Here is a 22,226-nt window from a genome sequence, read left to right as displayed (position 1 = left end):
TAATTGTTCTAGATATTAAAAATACATGTTTATAACATACACAATTGATATACACAGTATATATACATTAATATATGTACAGCATATACATTACATATATATGTTGTGTATGTGTGTTTCTACAGATATACATATGTAGGTATACCTACATTAATACGGTAATGGTTTTTTTCATAAAAGCATAAATCCTCTTTGGATTTCTTTGCATTAGTGAAAACGCACTGAGGTAGGTCTTCTTGTAAAGTGACGTGGCGTAATGTGAACTTTTAGAAAGTGGGGGATATTGTTCACTTTATGCCATTTCAGCTTACAACAAGTTTTTGTTTTTGTTTTTTTTAAGCTTATTTATTTTGAGAGAGAACCAGTGGGAGAGGGGCAGAGAGAGAGGGGCACAGAAGATCCCAAGCAGGCTCTGCGCCGACAGCAGTGAGCCCAATGTGGGGCTCAAACTCATGAACCGGGGAGATCATGACCTGAGCTGAAGTCGGAAGCTTAACCGACTGAGCCACCCAGGTACCCGCTTATGAAATAGCCATGCTCCACTTTTGGATACGGGGGATATAAAACTTCCCAGTCTGTTGGTGTCATCGTTTTATCCATTCAAGTGAAATAATCTTTACATGTCTTTATCCTCCCCCATGTACAGTAATTATCTTTCTTAAATATTTTCTCTATAAACATTTAGAACATAGACAATGTTGACCTAACAAAAAATATTTCAGAAAACTCAAGAGAAGTGTCTGTTGTTATTTATCTGTATTTCTGTTTACTGTGTTTTATTTTCCTTCATGATGTTCCAAGTTCCATTACCATTTCCCTTCTGTTCCAAGAACCTACTTTCGGCATTCTTCTAGAAGTATAATTATGATGTGTCTGTGCCTGGGATTCTTTGGGGTTATCTTGTTTGGGTTCCTCAGCTTCTTGAATTGTTAGGTTTGTATCTCTTGCCAAATTTGGAAAGTTGTCAGCCATTATTTCAAGTACTTTTTTCAGCCCTGCCCTTTTTCCTTTTCTTCTAGGACTCCAGTGACACAAACTTTACACCTTTCATATATCCCCACTGACTCTTGAGGTTTTGTTTGGTTGTTTGAAGCTGGCTTTCTCTGTGTTGTTCATTTTAGGTAATTCCTCTTGTTGTACTTCCAGTCCACTGATCTGTCCTCTATCACATTCATTCTACTTTTGGGCCCCTACTGAGCTCTTTGTTATATATTTTGGTTATTGTATTTTTCAGCTCTAAAGCATCTATTTGGGTCATAGTCATATCTTCTGTTTCCGTGCAGATTTTTTTATATTCTTTGCTGAGGCTGTTCATTTTCTCATCTGGCTCAAGTGTGTTCATAATTGCTTGTTGAAACATTTTAATCATGGCTCTGGTGATGTCTAGTTGTACGTGTCAGTTCTTCTGGGTGAAGGGATGTTCAGATGGCTAATTAAAACGTTATTCTGGGTGTTCTGTGAGGGTGTTTCTGGAAAAGATTGGCATTTGAATTGATGGACCTGAGTAAAGCAAGTGGCTGTCCCCAATGTGTTGGGCCCCATCCAATCTGTTGATGGCTTAAATAGAACAAAAGGCAGAGGAAAGTAGAATTCGCTCTCTGCCTGTTGAGCTAGGACATGGATCTCCTGCCCTCAGTGCTTCTGGCTCTAGGGCCTTCCTATCTGGACTGGAATCTACACCATTGGCTCTCAGGCCTACGAACTACATCACCGGCTTCCCTGGGTTTCCAGCTTGCAGGCAGCAGATTTTGGGACTTCTCAGCTTCTCTAATCGTGCACTGGTTCTGTGTTTTTTGGAGAACTCTAATACAGTGCTTTTTAATCTTTGTCAGATAATTCAAATAGCTTTGTCAGCCTGGGGTTGGCATCTGTTGTCTTTCTTTTGAGATCTTTCTGGTTCTTGATACAACGTGATTTTCTATTGAAATGTGGGCATTTTGTATTATGTTATGAGACTTTGGATCTCTTTCAGCTGGTCTCTTGATACCACTCCAGCGGGAGAAGTTGGGGCAGGGGGTGGGGGTGGTGGGCACTGCCTCATTACTGCCACGTGGAGATAGAAGATTAGCTTCCCCTTGGCCTCTGTTGACAGCCAGGAGGAGACCAGACCCCTGTTACTGGTCGCATGGGCATGGGGGGTTCCTTCTGTGACCCCCGCTGACACTGCAGCAGGGGTGGCCTCATTCCCCTCAGCAGTGGTGGAAGTCCTGACTCTTCAGTAGGCTTCTTCTAAGACTGCATATCAGAGAGGGGGAGAGGGATCTTGGTGGTGGGTGTGGAGGTCCAGGCTCCTCTCTCACCGTGGGAGGTGGCTTCCTTGCTGCCCAGTGGGGTGAAAGTTTTGCCTCCCTATTTGGTCTTCTCTGACACCATCTTGGCAGAGGTGTTGGGGTATCTCATTACAGCCTCATGAATGTGGAAGTCTAGACTACCCCGGGCCTTTGCCAACATGGGCAGGATAAGGAAACAGTCTTTTCTGTAGTTATTTTTGTTAATCTTAGGGCTTCCATAACAAATTTCTACAGTCTCAGTGGCTTAAACAGACAGGAATTTATTCTCACAGTTTTGGAGGACCCAAGTCTGAAATCATGGTTTTGGCAAGACTGTGCTCCCTCCAAAGGGTCTACAGGGGACCGTTCTTTACCTCTGCCAGGTTCTGGTGGCTTCAGATACTCCTTCACTTGCCCCTGCATAACTCCAATCTCGGAGTCTGACCCTGTCTTCTCACGGCCACCCTTCTGTTTCTTACAAGGACACTTGTCTTGGCTTTAGGACCCATCCAGATAATCCACGATGATCTTAAGATCCTTAACTTATTTATATCTACAGAGATTATTTTTCCAAATGAGGCCACCATCACAAGTTCCAAGATGTGGGCATATTGTTTTATGGGCCACTATTCAACCCTGTACAGTAGCGTTTGCCTGGAAGAAAGCTGTGGTTGGCTAAAGGCTGTCTTACAAGGCTGCCCCTTTTGTGGTCCTTTGGATAGAGAGAGCAGGCTTTTTTGTTGGGGCTTTTTTTGTCTTTCTTTGTTGGCATTTCCTGGTTGCTGGCTTCTTCAGCCCCAGCTCTGGGATACACGAGACAAGAAAATCTAAGGAACTCACCACTGTGTTGATCCTTGGGTTCTGAGATTCCGAGCCAGTTGACCGGATCTTCAGAGTCTTCTTAGGTGGCTTTTTTTTTTTCACATTTTTTTTCCAGAACTTTTAGTTGTGTTTACCAGGAGGAATAGGAAAGACATGATACTCCGTTTTCTCGGAGAAGCATAAATTCTGAAGCTATGTGATAGATTTAATGTCAAAACATAAAAATAGAACAGTAAATAGAAAAAGTAAATGCAGCTCTTAGGAGGGATTTCCCTGTAGAGGGGTAAAAGCAAGCACCTGAGGGCCTCTGTTATTACATGAAGGATTAGTCCAAGGTCAAGAAGTGAAATGTATTAAATTATTGGTAACAGCAAGCTCTTGTGACGACTGTTACTGACAGAAACACACTCATGTGGGTGTCTCCCAACCTAGCTCAGGCAGCCACATGCATGTAGAGCTCCACGCCAGAATGTGGACTTTGCTCAGCTCGCATCCAGTGCCGCCCTTTCTGTTCCCCACATTCCAGGTCTTCTTCCTTGGATTCTTCCATTATTTTAGTGAAGCGTTTCCTCCACTTCCTGGGAATCATTACCCAGGAGGCAAGATTTGGGGGAAAGAGATGTGGAAATTCCTTCCTTTTTCCTCCACTTGAGTGGTGGTGACTGGTTAAGAATTCTAGATCGGAGATCATTTCCCCTGAGAATTTGAAGGCATCGCTCTTTCTAGCTTCTAGTATTGAGAAGTCTCGGTGCTTTGTTGCTGCCTGTCCATTTGTATGTTGTATGTTTATTTTCTGTCTGGAAAACTTTATTCCTGGTCTTCCCAAGTTGGTGTAACAGCTGCGTAACCCATTTCACTGGCCTTGTGGGTATTTAAGTTGGTAATAACCTGCTTTGAACGCACTAGATTGTAAGTTCCTTGAGGTTTTGTATCTACTGTAGCAGATGTTCTCAGTCCTGACTGCATACTAAAATTTCCTGGAGAACTTCTAAAAATAACAAAAATTCTGATGTAATCCGTATCAGTGGAGATCAGGCTTTTTGTTGTTGTTGTGTGTGTGTGTGTTTTAAGAAACAGAATGGTTCTATTTGGAAGGCAGATTTGGGAGCAACTGCTCCAAAGTAACCAAAAGTCAGTCTCCACAGTAATTCTGTTGCAAATCTAAATGTAGTCTACTAAAAAGACTATCCTTTATTCTGAAATAATCCCTCCTGTTCTTTATGTACTGACCTTTTCTAAAGTGAAAGTGCCAGTGGATGTCAGTCAGGTTTGATTGTTCTGTTTGCAAATCGTCTAACCAGACAAAACAAAAAGTCAGCAATGTGGAAAATGTGTATTACTGGTCTGTGAAATACACAACTGTGGGATCTCCTTGACACCCTACATTGCCTGATATCTGGGAAATACTTTTTTTCCTTTTTTTAACGTTTATTTATTTTTGAGACAGAGACAGAGCATGAACAGGGGAGGGGCAGAGAGAGAGAGGGAGACACAGACTCTGAAATGGGCTCCAGGCTCTGAGCTGTCAGCACAGAGCCCGATGCGGGGCTCGAACTCACAGACCATGGGATCATGACCTGAGCCGAAGTGGGCTGCTTAACCAACTGAGCCACCCAGGCACCCCTGAGAAATACTTTTAAATGAAGACCTAGTACTTTTCTTCTTAAAGGACAAAAGCTGTATTTGCTAAAATAAAACTAATCTCTCATAAAAGCTTTTAATCTCGAGGCGCCTGGGTGACTCAGTTGGTTAAGCCTCTGACTCTTGGTTTCCACCCAGGTCATGATCTCGCAGCTCATGGGGTCGAGTCCCACATCAGGCTCCACGCTCAGCATAGATTCTTTCTCCCTCTCTCTCTGCCTCTCTCTCTGCCCCACCCCTGCTCATGGTTTCTCTGTCTCTCAAAATAAGTATTTTTTTAAAAATGGAAAAGATAAATACAATAGTCCAGTATCAACCCTGTTTTCTAGAACCAGCTTTATAAAGTGATTCATCCCATGTGACATTTAAGTAACAATCTTAGGCTTGTCTAAGAATGTACTTAGTGAGTTTTTAGCCTTTTATAAAAATCAACCTTACCCTCATAGGAAGCAGTACATAGGAACCCAAGATACTCCAGGAATTGGATCATAGACTATATCCTGAGAACAACAGAGTGCATGGTGTGTATTTAACTTCTGCCATGTCCTGGTACTCCACTTGGTTGGAGGGGAGACTGCATACATGAGGTAAGACTGGAAAGATAAATAAAGTCAGGTCAGGAAGAGTATGAATTTCATTCTGACAACAACCAGGAACCATTAATGAGATCTCTCCTTTAATATGGTACTTGGTGTAATTAACAGAACCTCGCATATTTCCACCTTTCTAGGAGCGGCATACTATTTATATTTAATAAAATGGAATTTTAATTTTTTTTTTTTTTTTTAAGTTTAGAGCATGAGCAGGGGCAGGGGGGAGAGAGAGAGAGAGAATGAATATGAATGAATCCCAAGCAGGTTCCATGCTGAGCTCGATCCCATGACCCTGAGATCACGACCTGGGGGCCAAAGTCAAGAGTTGGACACAACCGACTGAGCCAACCAGGTGCCCCCAAATTGAATTTTTAGAAACTATTTTTGACAATGACTATTTTTACTTCATAGAAATTTACTGTGCTCAGAGCTCTGTGCTACACACTTACCCATTTTGCCTTTTTCCTAGTGAGAACACCATCCTTCTTCAATTACCTTTTCTATTGTCCGGACTTAATTTTTTAAAGATTTTTTAAATATAAGAACTATAGGAAGGGGCACCTGGGTGGCTTAGTCGGTTGAGCAGCCGACGTTGGCTCTGGTCATGATCTCACGGTTCCGGAGTTCCAGCCTCGCGTCAGGCTCTGTGCTGACAGCTTGGAGCCTGGAGACTGCTTGGGATTCTGTGTCTCCCTCTCTCTCTCTGTTCCTCCCCTGGTCGCACTCTGTCTCTCGAAAATAAAGATTAAAAAAAACTGGAGGACACCTGGGTAGCTCAGTCAGTTAAGCGTCCAACTCTTGATTTCAGCTTAGGTCATGATCTCAGGGTCACGGGATCAAGCCCTGTGTCAGGCCCTGCACTGACAGTGTGGAGTCTGGTTGGGATTCTCTATCTTCCTCTCTCTGCTCCCCAAACCCCAAATAAAACAAACATTTTAAAAAACATATAAGAACTTGGGGCTCCTTCGTGGCTATGTCAGTTAAGCGGCTGACTTTGGCTCAGGCCATCTCATGGTTTGTGAGTTTGAGCCCCATGTCGGGCTCTGTACTGACAGCTCAGAGTCTGGAGCCTGCTTCAGATTCTGTGTCTCCCTCTCTCTGCCCTTACCCCACTGGCGCGCTGTTTCTCTCAAAAATAAACATGAACTATAAAAAATACATAGTAAATTGAGATGTTTCAAAAATGGCAATGTGAAAAGACTCCTCATCTGTTCTCTACTCCAGCTATCTTCCCCCAAAGCAGCTATTTCTATGTATTCTTCAGACATATTCTATAACCAAATGGGGTATATTCGTTTTTCAATTAAATTTGAAGCATGCTAGAAACTGTTCTGTACCCTTTATCGTTGCAAAAAACCTTGATCCTTTTTCATTGCTGCATAGTATTCCACACATGGAGTGTATCATTTAACTGGTTCCCTGGTGACTTCTGTCTAACCTGTTTTCAACAGTGGTAGCAATTTGTCATTTTACACATGTTCTAGTTTATCTGTAGGATAACTACCTAAAGATGGAATTGTTAGGGCAAAACAAAATGCATGATTTTAATAGAACATACCAGATTGCTCTCTCTAGACTCGTGCCAACTTATTTTCCCACTGGAAATGTCTTGAGTGCTTGGTGATGTGCCGGTAGTGACTTTCTAATGACTGTATTAGCAAAACTTCCTCCTTTAGCAAGCTGAGTCCATCTGTGTTCTTGCTCTTATTCTTTCCCTTTCTGGTAACTTTTATCTTTGGCTTCTGTCTCGTCTTAGTCTGCATTCATGCTTAAGCCTCCCATCCATTCTCCCCCAAATTCTTTGCCTGTCTTGGTAGAGCCCCATTTTCCACACACTCTTCATAAGCCTAACTCCTTTTCCATGCATTCAACGCATCAACACTGTTTCCGAGCACTTCACTCCCTTCAAGTGGCTCTTACTCCTTCTCTGCACTACAGGACTACTGCTTCCTTTCTGCAGTACTCTTCTTCACCTCATCACTCCTTCATCCCACAACACCGCTGAACGAGGGCTTCTCAGGACGGGCTGTTGCATAGCTCACCTGGGCTATTACAGTAGCATCCTAGTGATTGATTCTTCCTGTGCAGAACCTCTTCCCTCCCAGATTCTTACCGCCACGGCTCACGAAAAACACAGGTTGGTTTGTGTCCTATCTGTGCGGTAACCTCCAAATACTCCTACTGGCTGAAATCCAAACCCATAGCATGGCTTATAAAGCCCTGAGCTTGTGTCACCAAATATCTGAGCACCAACTAAAACCGTGAGGCAGTACTAAGGCCAGTGAGATGGGCCTTGCAACGTAATGAAAGGCGAAGCAACTGCTTAGAAGATACTACATACAGTAAGCTTTGGAAGCACAGGGGCACTCAGCTCAAAGAAGACACAGCAACCTGCATATGGGCCACAGGCTGTTACCAATCAAGAGCAGCCGAACTGTCAACTCTTCTGTAAAGCTTCCCCTATCTGTCCAGAGTTAACTTCAACTAACCTCACAGAATGTAGTATATAACTTTATTATACGGCGTATCCTTTTAAAGTTTATTTTTTTGAGAGACAGCAAGCGGGGGAGGGGCAGAGAAAGAGCGAGAGAGAGAATCCCAGGCAGCCTCTGCACTGTGAATACCGAGCCCCAAGCAGGGCTTGATCTCACAAACCACGAGATCATGACCTGGGCCGAAACCAAGAGTCGGACACTTAGCTGAGTCACCCAGGCACCCCTCATTTTACTTTATAATTCTCATTTGTACCCCCTCTATGAGCTTTTTGAAGGCCAAGATAAATTCTTTTTCATTAAAAAGAAAGAAAAAACCAGAGATGGATAAGCTATTAGGTTAACATTGCCATTGAACTGTAAAAATATTTTTAGACTATTACCAAAATTACCATAAGTAACATACTAGTTGCATTTGACGTCACTGGAACTGAAAGCAGGATTTTACGTTAATTTTTTTTCTTAATTTCTAGTTCTGACCAGTGGGTGTACTTTTTCTGGATCCTTACTATCATAGCCAAAAGAATATTTTAGTATACGCATTAACAATGCATAATAAAACCAAAACCAAAACCAAAACAGAATACAGCTTTTATATTATTGAACTTTATGTACAAAATCATTTGATTTCAAATAAACATTTAATGTAAAAACAAACGTTCTTTTAAACTGAATTTTTTTTTTTTTACATCTACTGTACCATTCAAATGCTTTATCATCTTACATGATTTCTTCAAAATCTCTTATCAAGGGTACATATAGAAAAGCATTTTTTTATAAATAGAAACAAAGGGATTTTTTCAGCTTTTATTATAAGATGACATAAAAAGTTTACTCAACAGAAGTAATTTCATTACTATTTGGGGGAGGGAATCACCGACTTTTTGTGCAAACAATGCTAGCCTTCTTTTAAGCATTAAGAGCATAACTGCTTAAGAAATGACATAAGCAATAATTCTACACCTACATCTCCCCTAAAATAATCTATTTTTTTTTTTACATATGTGCACAGCTTTAGCAAATTAAAGCCCGAGAGAAATGCTCGAGATTCACTATCCAGAGGCATGATCAGAGTTGACTGTAACTCCTCATGTAGAGTTTACCAATCAAGGAGTCTGTAATGAAAGCTGCAGTTTCCCTCTTTCCTATTTTTTTAACACAAAAATCAATGACTAAGAACTTAATACTGGATGACAAATCACATCCACACTATTAGTTAAATAGCCTCACAGTTAAACACATCTTAAAAGACCAATCAAATCAGTATTTACATTTTATAAATTTCTGAAGACACCATTAGAAAGCTTATATATCCCTTCATTAAACAAAATAGGGAACTGCATCTGATGGTGGTGGAATGAAATTAAAAAATTAAAAATACCTGTATTTACAGCAGCATTGATCCTTTATAAATAAAGAATATGAAAATGCAATTATCTTTAAGGATAATAAAAAATTGAGGTGATGTTACTCAACCACAGTGCTTGGAGTTGGAATAAAAATCTATTGGTGCTTGTTAATGTGCCAGTAGTGAAACCACTTTCTGTTGGAGAAAATCCAACTGCAAATATGTGCATAAAACACATATCTCACAGGGTAAAACTGCTCACAATTCAAGTCAGCTTATCTGTATTGGATATTCTAATCATGAAATACATTACAAAGACATCCTCGCAAAGAAAAAAACAAGTTATAACATCTTCTGGTTCATTTTTATAGAACATTTCCTTCCTCAAAAGTGGCATCTTAAAAATCCCAAACTCATTCTTCCCTTAGTTTATAATGAAAAGATGCGGACAGCTGAATTTTCAATGTGATTACCATGTTGGAAAAAAAAAAAAAAAAAACCAAACAGCAAATGTTCAAGTTTAAAAAAATATACTGGGTGAGCAATGCAATAAAATTATCCACATAAAAACAAATGGTCAGTAACCTTGTAAGCCAATATGACATTTCACTGTCAACTATATGAAAAATTAACATTTCCTCAAACAGGCATAAGATGAAGAAGTGCTATTTGAAAATTGTAAAATGAACTTAGATAAAATATCTCATTGTAATCTCATTCCAAATTGATAAATGATTTCAAAATCAAGGATCAAGGTTTGATTGCAAATAATAATGCAACATAATTTCAAGAAATCTCCAATTTTTAAAAAAGGGAATCACACTCCAATTTTCCCTCCCCAAGAAAAGGTTTCACAATTACAAAGTAGAAAAACAGCCAGTCAGTCACAAATGCAAAAAACATTGTAATTTAAATATAGGAAATAATTTCTAGCTTATCAATTCAATATATTTCATAAGACAATTGTTAAAGTTAAAAATACTTTCTTTGAAGTATTGCTTTTCATGCTCAAACTAGAGAGTGTTTTAATGACATCAATAAAACTGATATACATGTAATGCTGCATAATGAAGTGAAGTAGAACCCTGATACAAATACCCTTGTTGAAATCATTTACTTCATCTAACAGTGCCTGTTTGAAACCTATGATTACAAACAAAAACAAAACCCTTCCTAGAGGCTGAATTCTCTAGAATGACAATTTCAGTGTTTGTCCGTAACATGGGGTTAGGCCTTTTCTTTTCAGAGTTTTTGTTTTTTGCTCTGTTTTGAAACCCCTGAGACACCATCTGCTTCCAAAGCTTTCTCTTTTGAGTTAATTTCACTAAATCCATTTGCTGTCCCATTTTGTTCTTCAGTGATTTCTTCATTTGCAGGGGAAGCAGATTCTCCTTTTTCTAATTTTTGCTGCATTTCACGGAGCTTGGTAACAGCTTTATCTATTGACATTATGCTAATAAGATTAAAGTCATGCATGCTGACTAGATGAAGCATGAAGTTTCGACATAAATTCTTCTTAATTATTTTCTGTCCATAGTTTTCTACAAACAGCATACAGGCATGATTCATTTGATTGTCAGCAATAAACCTATTTAATAAAAATAACACAAACATCAATAGTAATACAAAGCATTTTTGTCAAATGCAACATAACTATGACGATACTCCAGTAAGTGATGATTTAACAATCAGTAAAACTACAATGAAGCTGAGATTCAGTGACCTGAATGGGCTTATGGTTTTAAAATTTTTAAGAGATTTAATTTAACCAGAGCTTAAATAGAAATCATTTCTGTCTGTCCTAATGAAATTGCACACAACAGTACTAAGAGTATATAAAGCATTTTCTCTTGCCAGCACCACCTTCATGAACTCTCTACAAACAAGTGAGCTATCCCCTTTATTCTCTCCCTTGACCTTGACACACTTTGCTATTTCAGAAGCAGCATTTCTCTGCATTTTCAGTTCATGGGAAACCTTTAAAGAAACAAAGATGTCACATTTGTGACAATATGGATGGACCTTGTAAGCATTCTGCTAAGTAAAAGAAGTCAGAAAGAAGGACAAATACTGTATGATCTCATTTATATGTGGAATCCAAAAAAAACAGGGGCATCTGGCTGGCTCTGTTGGTAGAGCATACGACTCTTGATCTCGGGGTTGTGAGTTTGAGCACCATACTGGGAGAGACTACTTAAAAAAAATAAAAACAAAACTCATTTTAAAAAAAGATCAAACTTACAGGCACCAAAGGCAGAAGGTGGGGGGAAGGGGGGATTGGAGGAAGGTATTCCAAAGGTACAAACTTTCAGTTGTAAGATACATAAGAACTAGGGATATAATGCACAACATGATGACAATAGCTAACACTGTTGTATGATATATAGGAAAGTTGTCAAAAGAGTACTAAGAGTTCTCAACACAAGGAGAAAATTTTTTTCTTTATTCTTTTTATTATATCTGTATGAGAACAGGGATTTTAGCTAAACTATTCTGGTAATCACTTCACAATATATGTAAATCAAACCATCATATGATACGCCTTATAAAGTGATATATGTCAATTATTTCTCAATACAACAGAAAAAAAAGCCACGTTAAAAAAAGATTTGAGGGGCGCCTGGGTTCGGCGTCCGACTTTGGCTCAGGTTATGATCTCGCGGTTCGTAGGTTCAAGCCCTGCGTCGGGCTGTGTGCTGACAGCTCAGAGCCTAGAGCCTGCTTTGGATTTTGTGCCTCCCTCCCTCTCTCTCTGCCCCTCCCCAGGAAGCACTCTGTCTCACTCTCTCTCTCAAAAATAAACCAACATTTAAAAAAAAAAAAAAAAAAAGATTCGAAGATGTCACAACAAATGTGGTACAGTGTGGTTGTGTTAGTAGAAAGCATGCAGGGTGCACCCACAATGAATAGAATTTGAAAAAATAAAATTAAACCAAACAGGAGAATGGCTGCTCAGTTACCCACTGAAACTGTGAGCTCAACAAGGTCTGTAAAGTCTGCCTGCAGATATCGTAAAATCCAAAGTTTACCCAGCTACCTGCCACTTTATAATGTTGGTAAATCACGAACCCCAATAGTTGTTATTCTAGCAGATTTGGATCAAGGAATGAAAATGGAACTCAATATAGTAATACGACTAAAATTCTATCTTGAAACTGGCATATCAAGACAAAAGAAAAAATAGACACTAAGCTTCCACATACATACTTTACTCACAATGGAGTTTTAATGACTAGACCACGGACCAGGCAAACATTTTCTATGAAAGGACAGAGAAACATTTTAGGCTTTGCGATCCGTTGTCTTCCTCTTTTTTTTTCTTTCAGCCCACTTAAAATGTGAAGACTATTCTTAGCTCAAGACCATATAAAAAAAAAGGCTATGGCTCATGCACCCTAGACATCTGGGCTAGACAGAACTTCTGCACCAATTCCTCTTCACTCCCAGGAGTAAAGAAACAAAAGTGCTCCTTCCCATTTATTTCATTACAAATGAAAAAACCTTGGCTGCTTGTACTATAGAAGAAAGCCTTAAATGAGGATCTAATAATGGAGTCAGAGGAGAAAAAAAACGTGTACTGACGGGCAAACAGTTCCCACAGGGAAGGAGACAGAACTGTAGGAAAAGCAATGTCGTGGAACACGCTTTTAGCCATAAAGGCACAAGAAGTACTGTTCTACCCTGACTTCTATGGAACGGTAGTAAGAAATCAGAAAAGCTACTTATATCTTATTCTTCATAATTAAGCAATTTTAAAAATTATGGTAGTAACTGTGATAAGTAATTTTCAGGATTTCCACACATACAGCACAGGACGTTATCTTTTTAATCCTTGGCAATAAAAGAAATGAAAATTGGGTCATTAAAAAGACATATTAAAGATACAAAATGTCGTTAGAGGTTACACCTTCCTTACATAAATCCCTTTTTCCTTATGCAGTTATAATAGTTTGGATTAGAGTAAGATTAGGGCACATTATGTCGAAGCTAACGGAATTTTAAATAAGATTCAAACACAGATTTATAGAATGTGAAGTAGCAAGAAGAGCAAAAAGGAAATGGAATATTTAAATTTAGGAATACCCTACCCATGTTTCATGACATGGAGATTCCATAGTTTCATCACCTCCTTCTCTCCTTCATTAACATCAGAAAATTCCTCAATTTGCTAAAAAAGGAAAGAAAAAATATCTATTAAGTGCACAATAAACAGAATTGGTATTTCTAAGAAAAAATTGTGAGAATGTAAAAAACTGAACTTTTGTAACTAATACCACAATTTACTTACACAGCAAAGTGGGAACATCAAACAGCTTTTATTTTAAGTAGTAATTTTAAAAGGGAAACCCTAAGTTACGAAAGAGTTACCTATTAAAAAATGAAAACACAATACAAAATCACAAGAAAACCTGTATTTTCTTTAGTTAGTAACTGTTTCATTTTTATTTATGAAAGAATTTTTTATGCCATTCGTAACTATGTGGATGGAACTAGAGGGTATTATGCTAAGCGAAATTAGAGAAAGACAAAAATCATATGACTTCACTCATGAGGACTTTACGACACAGAACAGATGAACACAAGGGAGGTAAAAATAATATAAAAACAGGGAGGGGAACAAAACAGAAGAGACTCGTAAATATAGAGAACAAACAGAGGGTTGCTGGACGGGTTATGGGAGGGGAAATGGGCTAAATGGGTAAGGGGCATTAAGGAATCTACTCCTGAAATCATTGTTGCACTATATGCTAATTTGGATGTAAATTTAAAAATTTTTTTTTAAAAACCAACAAAAAACGGGAAAAAAAATTTTTTTATTTTAAAGTTGATTTATTTTGAGAGAGAGAAAGAGAAAAAAAGAGAATCCCAAGCATGCTGTGTGAAGCCTGACATAGGGTTCGAACTCATGAACTGTGAGATCATGACCTGAGCTGAAACTGAGTGGGACGCTTAACCAACTGAGTCACCCAGGCACCCCAGTTGATAACTGTTTAAATAACACAATTACAAAAAAATTGTGGAGGGGCACCCAGCTGGCTCTGTCGGTGGAACATGAGACTCTTGATCTCAGGGTTGTGAGTTCAAGCCCCAAGTCAGGTGTAGAGATTACTTAAAATCTTTGGGGTGCTTGGGTGGCTCAGTTGGTTAAGCATTCAACTCTTGATTTCAGCTTACAGTTCGTGAGATTGAGCCCCATTGGGCTCTGTGCTGACACTGTGGAGCCTGTTTAGGATTCTCTCTCTCTCTCTCTCTCTCTCTCTCTCTCTCTCTTAGGATTCTCTCTCTCTCTCTCTCTCTCTCTCTCTGCCCTTCTCCTGCTCACACTCTCTCTCTATAAATAAATAAATAAACTTCCAGTAAATAATATCAAATCCAATCAAATCTTTAGGGGTGCCTGGATGGCTCGGTTGGTTGAACATCCAACTCTTGATTTTGACTCGGGTCATGATCCCAGGGTTGTGGGATGAAGCCCCATGTCTCGCTCCGTGCTGAGTGTGGAGCCTGTGTAAGATTCTCTGCCCCTCTCCCCCACTCATACGTGCTCTCTAAAGTAAAAAAAGACAATCTTAATAAAAAAAAAAAACCTGTGGGGGCACCTGAGTGGCTCAGGTCATGATCTCATGGTTCAAGAGGTTGAGTCCCACATTGGGCTCTGTGCTGACAGCTCATACCTGGAGACTGCTTCCGATTCTGTGTCTCCCTCTCTCTCTGCCCCTCCCTCTCTCTCTGCCCCTCCCTCATTCACAGTCTCCCTCCCTCTCCCTCTCTCAAAAACAAACTTAAAAAAAATTTATTTAAATAAAATATAATAATAAAAAAATTGCAGATTCCCAAATTCCTTCATTTATTTACTTATTTTTTTATTAATTTTTTTTTTTAACGTTTATTTATTTTTTAGACAGAGAGAGACAGAGTATGAATGGGGGAGCATCAGAGAGAGGGAAACACAGAATCTGAAACAGGATCCAGGCTCTGAGCTGTCAGCACAGAGCCCGACGCGGGGCTCGAACTCACGGACTGCGAGATCATGACCTGAGCCGAAGTCAGCCGCTTAACCGACTGAGCCACCCAGGCGCCCCATCAAATTCCTTCATTTAGAAAGAGCTCCTGTACATTAAGTCAAGATTTTAAATCATATTAAACAATAGTTTTTAAACACAAATCCGTAAGATTCTAAAGTCACAGTCAACAGTGATACTAGTAATACTTACTGTAATGGTTTTTTCTCTTAGCCATTCAGGATCCTTTTCATCTTCACTGTCTACTTCCATTTCTTGTGGACGGAGAGGTAAACAAGTATCACTATGGAAATACAGACGGTTGTGTCCACTACTGTACGTTCGCTGCTGTTCCACTTCTCCATCTTCAGATTCAAGAAATTCAGACATGCTTGCTTTTGTTCGTTTTGGTCTAATGGAAAGAGATGTTGATGGAACACTGAGTGACAGGGATTCTTTCTATTTCACATCTCTCAAATAGAGTATGTTCCTTGTTTCCTATCTAGGTATGCACATAGTAACTTCCACTGGAAAAATTCCTTAATCTCTCGAACCACTAGAGCAGTCGTGATATTAACATTTAAAACACAGGAAAAAGTTCTAAGGAGGAAGTAAGAAAATCACTGTGGGACCTGGGGAGGGTTATAAAGCAGTATACCACCCCAGAGACTTAGCTAACAATCTGAAATAATGACTCCCACCTAAATAGTAGCTTTGTCTGGCTCTCCTTTGTTCTTCCACCATCATCAATAAAAGTCAGAGGATAAACTTTTGTTGTATGACCTTTTTACCTACCTGCACACAAGAATGTGTGTGATAGGCGTTCTTTTTACTGGTCCATTTCGGCTAAAAGCAAATCCAGGTTGGCGATGAATATCCTGAGGATTTCCTGCATAGGAGCCATCATAACACTCGTTGATAGAAACATCTATCCTAGCACCTTTTGGATGATACTGTAAGAAAAATGGCAAGATGCTTATAATAAGGAAATATTAATTATCCCTACCCTGAACACCTAACATGCCAATTTATTTTAAAAAGTACTAGTGGGTTCTTAATGTTTTAGAAACTAAAATAAACTACACATACCAGCATGGTGAAAGGGAAGTCAGAAGATCTGGACTCAAGAAGATCTGTGTTAAAATCCTGGCTGTGACATTCACTGGCTTGGTAATTTTGTACAAATTATTTCTTGTTTGAGCAAGAATAAAGAAATTACCACTTAATTCAAAGAGCTGGTGTGAGGATTATGTGTGTCAATATAGGTGCAATATGCAAATATATACAAACCAAATCACTGTAATTCATGCATTAAGCAATCCATCAAATGCAAAGATTTTGGTATTTTTTGCAGAAGGGAAATTTATTTTATCATGTTTTAATTTCAATACAATTAACGTACAGTGTTATATTAGTTTCAGGTGTACAAAAGTGATTCAACAATTCTATACATTACTTGGTGCTCAACATGCTAAGTGTACTCCAAAAAAAGCACAATTTTTGAAAGTCAGACTGTCTTATATATTACTGGTAGGAAAAAAAAAGGGGGTGCCTAGGTGGCTCGGTCAGTTAGTTAGGCGTCTGACTTCAGCTCAGGTCATGACCTCACGCTTCGCTGAGTTCGAGCCCTACATCTGGCTCTCTGCTGTCAGCACAGAGCCCATTTTGGATCCTCGGCCTCCTCTCTCTCCACCCCTCCCTTGCTCACCCTCACTCTCAAAAATAAACAAACAGTGGGGCGCCTGGGTGGCGCAGTCGGTTAAGCATCCGACTTCAGCTAGGTCACGATCTCACGGTCCGTGAGTTCGAGCCCCGCGTCAGGCTCTGGGCTGATGGCTCAGAGCCTGGAGCCTGTTTCCAATTCTGTGTCTCCCTCTCTCTCTGCCCCTCCCCCGTTCGTGCTCTGTCTCTCTCTGTCCCAAAAATAAATAAACGTTGAAAAAAAAATAAAATAAACATTAAAAAAGTTACTTACAACATAATTGAAGATAAATCTGCTGTGGCAGAGTTTAAGATGCTTGAGTAAGCTATAAAGTTTGCGGCAATTCAGAGTACACCATGGGCAATGTAGGTCGTCTCTTGCTTCGGTTTGTTGTCTCGTGTTGTTGTTATAAAGGAACTTGAAAATAACAAAAAACAGCAAATCTCCAACTTAAACATCTCAAGATATTGTTTCATCATCCCCTTTAAAAATAGTTAAAACGACTTAAAAAGAAAATCAAATTAGAGACATTCTTTCATTTAAATATGCAAAATATTTCAGACGTGATGTGCAAAACAAAGGTGTTTCATGATTACTTAAAAATGAAGGGCCAGATGTTTACCTGATAAAATATTCTTAATTTTTGTCGGTTTTCGTTTGAAGTATCTTTTTCTTTTCTTGTTTGTAGGTCCGTATTCAATGATTCTTTAACAGCTGAAAATACATACTTTTATATTTAATGCAAATACCTGCTTATAAAAAGTGAAATAATGCATCTTGTGAAAATAATTAAACATGAAAGGTCTCAAAGAATTTTACTTATGGTACTTAAAACGCTTTTTGTTCTCATCCTCATGTGATGATTATAGGAACAATCTCCTTAACCAGCACCCCTAATCAGTTAGGTCTTTACTGGCAGGAGCCATTTTTTCCCCTTTAAAAACCACCTCTTATATTCTAAACCATTATAAAAGTACCCCAAATAATTATATGTAGTCACTACAGTATTTTAAGCACTCTGAAGGTCAGAGTGTGGTTCTGACTGGTCTTTGTATTTTCAATGCACAGCAGTGAGCAGACTTCCACTAAGTGTTAGTTTAACAAAAATTAAATTAAAAATGATTGTATTAATTTCATTGCAAATCCAAAAGATAATGGCCATCAATAATTTTGTTCTATTTCTTTATAGACTTAAAATGTTTTTACTTTCCCTGACAGAACAATTTCATATGTACAATTTTGTATGAAACTTTTTTTCTCAGTTTCTTTGAAACTCTTTACCTAGCAGACTGGCCACAGAATATTTTCAGAAGTACCCAGACCACAATTTACTTGGGAAATCTTTGCCCTGACACAGGCCACTTCTTACATCTCTTGGACTCTAACAGTAACCTGCACACCATAAATGGACATGAGGGGTCAATGTCAAAGACAACTGTCCTACACCTTCTGTCTTCTTTAAACAGACTTAGACAAAAACACATAGATGCTCTCAATCAAGGACAGTGTTCCTATCAGGCAGGTACAAGATGACAGAACACTGCACCTGGGCCTTAACTCAGCAGAATTAACTTCATTTAGAAGTGTTTTTCAGGGCGCCTGGGTGGCGCAGTCGGTTAAGCGTCCGACTTCAGCCAGGTCACGATCTCGCGGTCCGTGAGTTCGAGCCCCGCGTCAGGCTCTGGGCTGATGGCTCAGAGCCTGGAGCCTGTTTCCGATTCTGTGTCTCCCTCTCTCTCTGCCCCTCCCCCGTTCGTGCTCTGTCTCTCTCTGTCCCAAAAATAAATAAACGTTGAAAAAAAAAAATTTAGAAGTGTTTTTCCTCTAAAAATTGACTGCAAAATTTAACCTGGTAAAGGGGCACCTTGAGTGGTTCATTCAGTTAATAAGCCTCTGACTTCAGCTCAGGTCATGATCTCACCGTTCAAGAGGCTGAGCCCCACATCAGGCTCTGTGCTGACAGCTCAAGAGCCTGGAGACTGCTTCAGATTCTGTGTTCTCCCTCTCTCTCTCTCTCTCTGCCCCTTCCCTGCTTGTGCTCTCTCAAAAATAAATAAACATTACAAATAAATAAATAAATAAATTCAACCTGATAAAATTCAAGTTATGATGATCCACACCTAGAACTGTGAAAACACTCTGAAATACTGAATTCAGTTCTGTAACATATACAAATCTTTACATGAATTATAAAAAGCATACAGTTCCAAAACCCTTAATATAGCTGTAGTTCCAAAATCTAAAAAGTTAGAAAAACTAATTGTTTTTCTCATGAGCTTCTGAGAAATGTATTTACTGGAAAAACGTGTTCTAAATAGACATGAGGCTATCTCTAGACCTCATCTGGAGGCATTCCGTAACACATGGCATATATATATACTATATGTTCCATCAGACTTTTAACGTTAAAAACAAGAGCCACAAAATTCTCAGACGTATCTGGCAGAAAACATAAAGAACTGAGATTTCTAAAAGAATAATTATTAGCACAAAAGGCAAACAAATTAATCCGAAGCCAAGTCCTAACTCTGTAAAGCATTATTTTGTAATTTTTTACAGTTTATTTATTTTTGGTAATCTCTACATCCAACTTGGGGCTCAAATTCACAAGCCAGAGTTGCATACTCTTCTGACTGAACCAGCCAGTCACCTATGCAAAGTGTTATTTTGACAGCAATGTTTTCTTACCTATAGTCTGAGTAGGTTTAACTGAACCAGGCTTGTTTTCTTGATGAAGACTCTCTGAATTTCTAGTGGCAAGAGGCTTGGCAATAGGAGCTGTAGATTTATCATTGGTCTCTCCTGTCCAACGAAGAGTGAACTGCAATGTAGGTCCCTGAGAAAATGTTTCAAATGGAGGCAGCCTCTAAAAAACAAAGCATAGGAGAAGAGTGAAGATTCCATATAATGAAAGAAATCATAGGGGAGAAAAAAAGCCTCCCAATATTTATTATGATAAATTAACGTGGATTTGAAAACATCTAAATGCCTACAGAGATGGCCAGGCAGATAAAGCAAATCCGTGGCGCTGTACAGACTGTAGTACTGGAGTGCTCAGGTTGTGTACAAAGAGCCACTTAACAGCAACAGATGAACTGTTGCGATGTGCAAACAGAAGCCCAGTACCATCACATTTTCAGATTTTTTTCAAAAGTCAGAAATCCAAGTTTGCGTGGGAAATCTTCCTATTTTTACATGTTGGCAATCAATGGAATATGGCTTTAAAGGCAACAAAAAAAACCGTGATAACCAAAGCCTGCCAGTTTGCAACTCTGTTAGATGACCAACTACTTTCTTTTTGTAAACTGAACGATTATGGCAATTTGTAAATTTTCCTGGACTTCTTCAGCTTCAATGATAGCTGTCCTTGTTTCTCCTGTTTGGGTTTTGGGACCCGGGGTTTGGGCCTTCCTCCTCAACCTCAAATCATTTATAAAACGACCCTTCTGGTCTCCCTTAATTCCCAGCTAACATTTAGCCATCTGCCCTAATCTCTCACCTATCGTCAAGGATCTGCCTGTTAGGCTGATGATCCCAAACTGATCCTCAATTCTTTGTGCTTGAGGTCTAACCCCATATATCTCCAACTGCGGAGACGCTACTGCTTGGATGACATCAATGTCACCTTGAACCAAAAATATGTTTAGATGTGAATCTATTTTCTCTCCTTCCCAGCCATAATTATTTTTGTTCCCAGCATTGTCATTCTACTAGTGATCCTAAGCTAAAAACTTTAGAATTACATTTGACCATATTTTTCTTTTTCTCTTACATAATCACCAAGTATAGATCCTTATTACCTTTTTACTACAGTATCTCACCTGCTCTCCTGCCTCTACTTTTTACCTCTCAATTCATATGTAGGAGACCAAATAATCTTCTGAAAGACTACTTTCATTTTATTCCATAGAAACCTTCAGTGGGCTCCTGTATATTTTACTGCCATACAAGCCTAACCTCCTACATCTTTATTACAAACAGTCCTCTTAAAACTGTAATTTTAGACAGGAATGAAGTAAGTGTGCTTTTATAAACTAGTTTTAAAACAGTTAAGTCTGTATCTAGGTATTTATCTTGTAAATATACTTACAACGCATAAAGATACATGTACTAGTATATTTACCACAACATTTGTGAAAATGTAAAAACAAATTAAGATAACTGAATTACCCATTAAAATAGCATTGGTGTAGTAAATTATGGGACATTAAAAGAATACCACAACACTTTTAAAAGTTAGAACCAAATCTAAATGTTCCAATTTTAGAAGGATGCTCATTTCATATTGCTTTAATTTCTTGGGAAAAACCATCAACTCATATATATATAATTCTTATTTTCTTGTGAATAAGAACTTTAAACAAGAATCTTAAAACATAATGAACACTTGCATGAAATTCAAATACTGTAGATAAGCATAAAAAAATAAAAATTTAAAATTCCGTCACCTAGAGGTAACCACTATTAATTTTAGAAAAAGTAGGAATATGTATACTAGTAAGTAAAAATTAAATACCATGGAAATCCTATGAAAGTATTGTTCTTTTTATGTCTACCTTTGTAGATTTAAGGTACTTCCAATTTCTCATTATTTAAAAATTTTGCCAGGACCTGTTACCTACAACTTATCAGTTAACCAGTTACTACACCTTGTGACAAAATTGAGTAACTGGACCTAATTGCTAATGCCTACGTACACAATCTAAAATGCCATCCATATTGCCAGTCTGCCCTCCAGTAAGGGTGTCCCAACTTACTCTTACATTAAAGCATTATTTGAGAATATGTGTCCTCACACCTCCAACTAGAAACTGTCAATCTTTTTAACTGTCAAACCAGTAGTTAAAATAAGATCTCTGATTTTATGTGTCTTTGAATGCTAATAAGGTTGAATATCTTTTTAAAAGCTTGCTAGCCATCTATATTTGCTGCCCTAAGAATTGCCTGATTGTTCTTTACCCATTTTTCTAATTAGATAGCTTATCTTTTTTCTGGTTGATTTATAAAATTACACATTCTTAATACTAGCTTTTTGTATATTACATTTTCCCCAGCCTATCGTTGTCTTAAACTTTAGATTTTTGCAGTTTTAGAAATGAGCCACCTTTAGTTATTTTATGCTTTCTAGCTTTTGCATCATGAATACAATGGCTTTCTTCACACTAAGATTATATTAATATTTACCATTTTTTTCTGCAGTTATGTAGTGTTAGTTTTTACATTTCATTTATGAGACTTCTGGAATTTATTAGGTCTGTGTTTATTTCCAAATGGTTAGAGACCAGTTTTGTCATAATTTAATGAACAGTCCATCTTTCCCACACAGATTTAATACTAATTTTGTCACAGATTAAAGTCC

The 22,226-nt window shown here is 38.5% G+C and overlaps 1 protein-coding gene across 2 annotated transcripts in view; it reads right to left on the bottom strand.

Annotated features, from left to right (window-relative positions):
- Positions 1–8,018: 8,018 nt before the first annotated feature.
- SUZ12 (SUZ12 polycomb repressive complex 2 subunit) overlaps positions 8,019–22,226 on the bottom strand; it is a 46,786-nt gene continuing 32,578 nt past the window's right edge. For both annotated transcript variants that reach the window (XM_047831700.1, XM_047831701.1), the window contains 7 exons: positions 19,556–19,733; positions 17,490–17,581; positions 17,141–17,284; positions 15,961–16,118; positions 15,379–15,577; positions 13,255–13,334; positions 8,019–10,754 (listed from right to left, as the gene is read on the bottom strand). In XM_047831700.1, coding sequence (XP_047687656.1) covers positions 10,409–10,754; positions 13,255–13,334; positions 15,379–15,577; positions 15,961–16,118; positions 17,141–17,284; positions 17,490–17,581; positions 19,556–19,733 — 1,197 coding nt within the window. In that variant the 3' untranslated portion in view covers positions 8,019–10,408. The remainder of the gene's footprint in view (positions 10,755–13,254; positions 13,335–15,378; positions 15,578–15,960; positions 16,119–17,140; positions 17,285–17,489; positions 17,582–19,555; positions 19,734–22,226) is intronic.

Source organism: Prionailurus viverrinus, chromosome E1, assembly GCF_022837055.1.
Source record: "Prionailurus viverrinus isolate Anna chromosome E1, UM_Priviv_1.0, whole genome shotgun sequence".
In the NCBI taxonomy this organism is placed as follows: Eukaryota; Metazoa; Chordata; class Mammalia; order Carnivora; family Felidae; genus Prionailurus; species Prionailurus viverrinus.
Note: the sequence above shows the minus strand (reverse complement) of the source record. Positions and strands in the feature narration are given on the sequence as shown.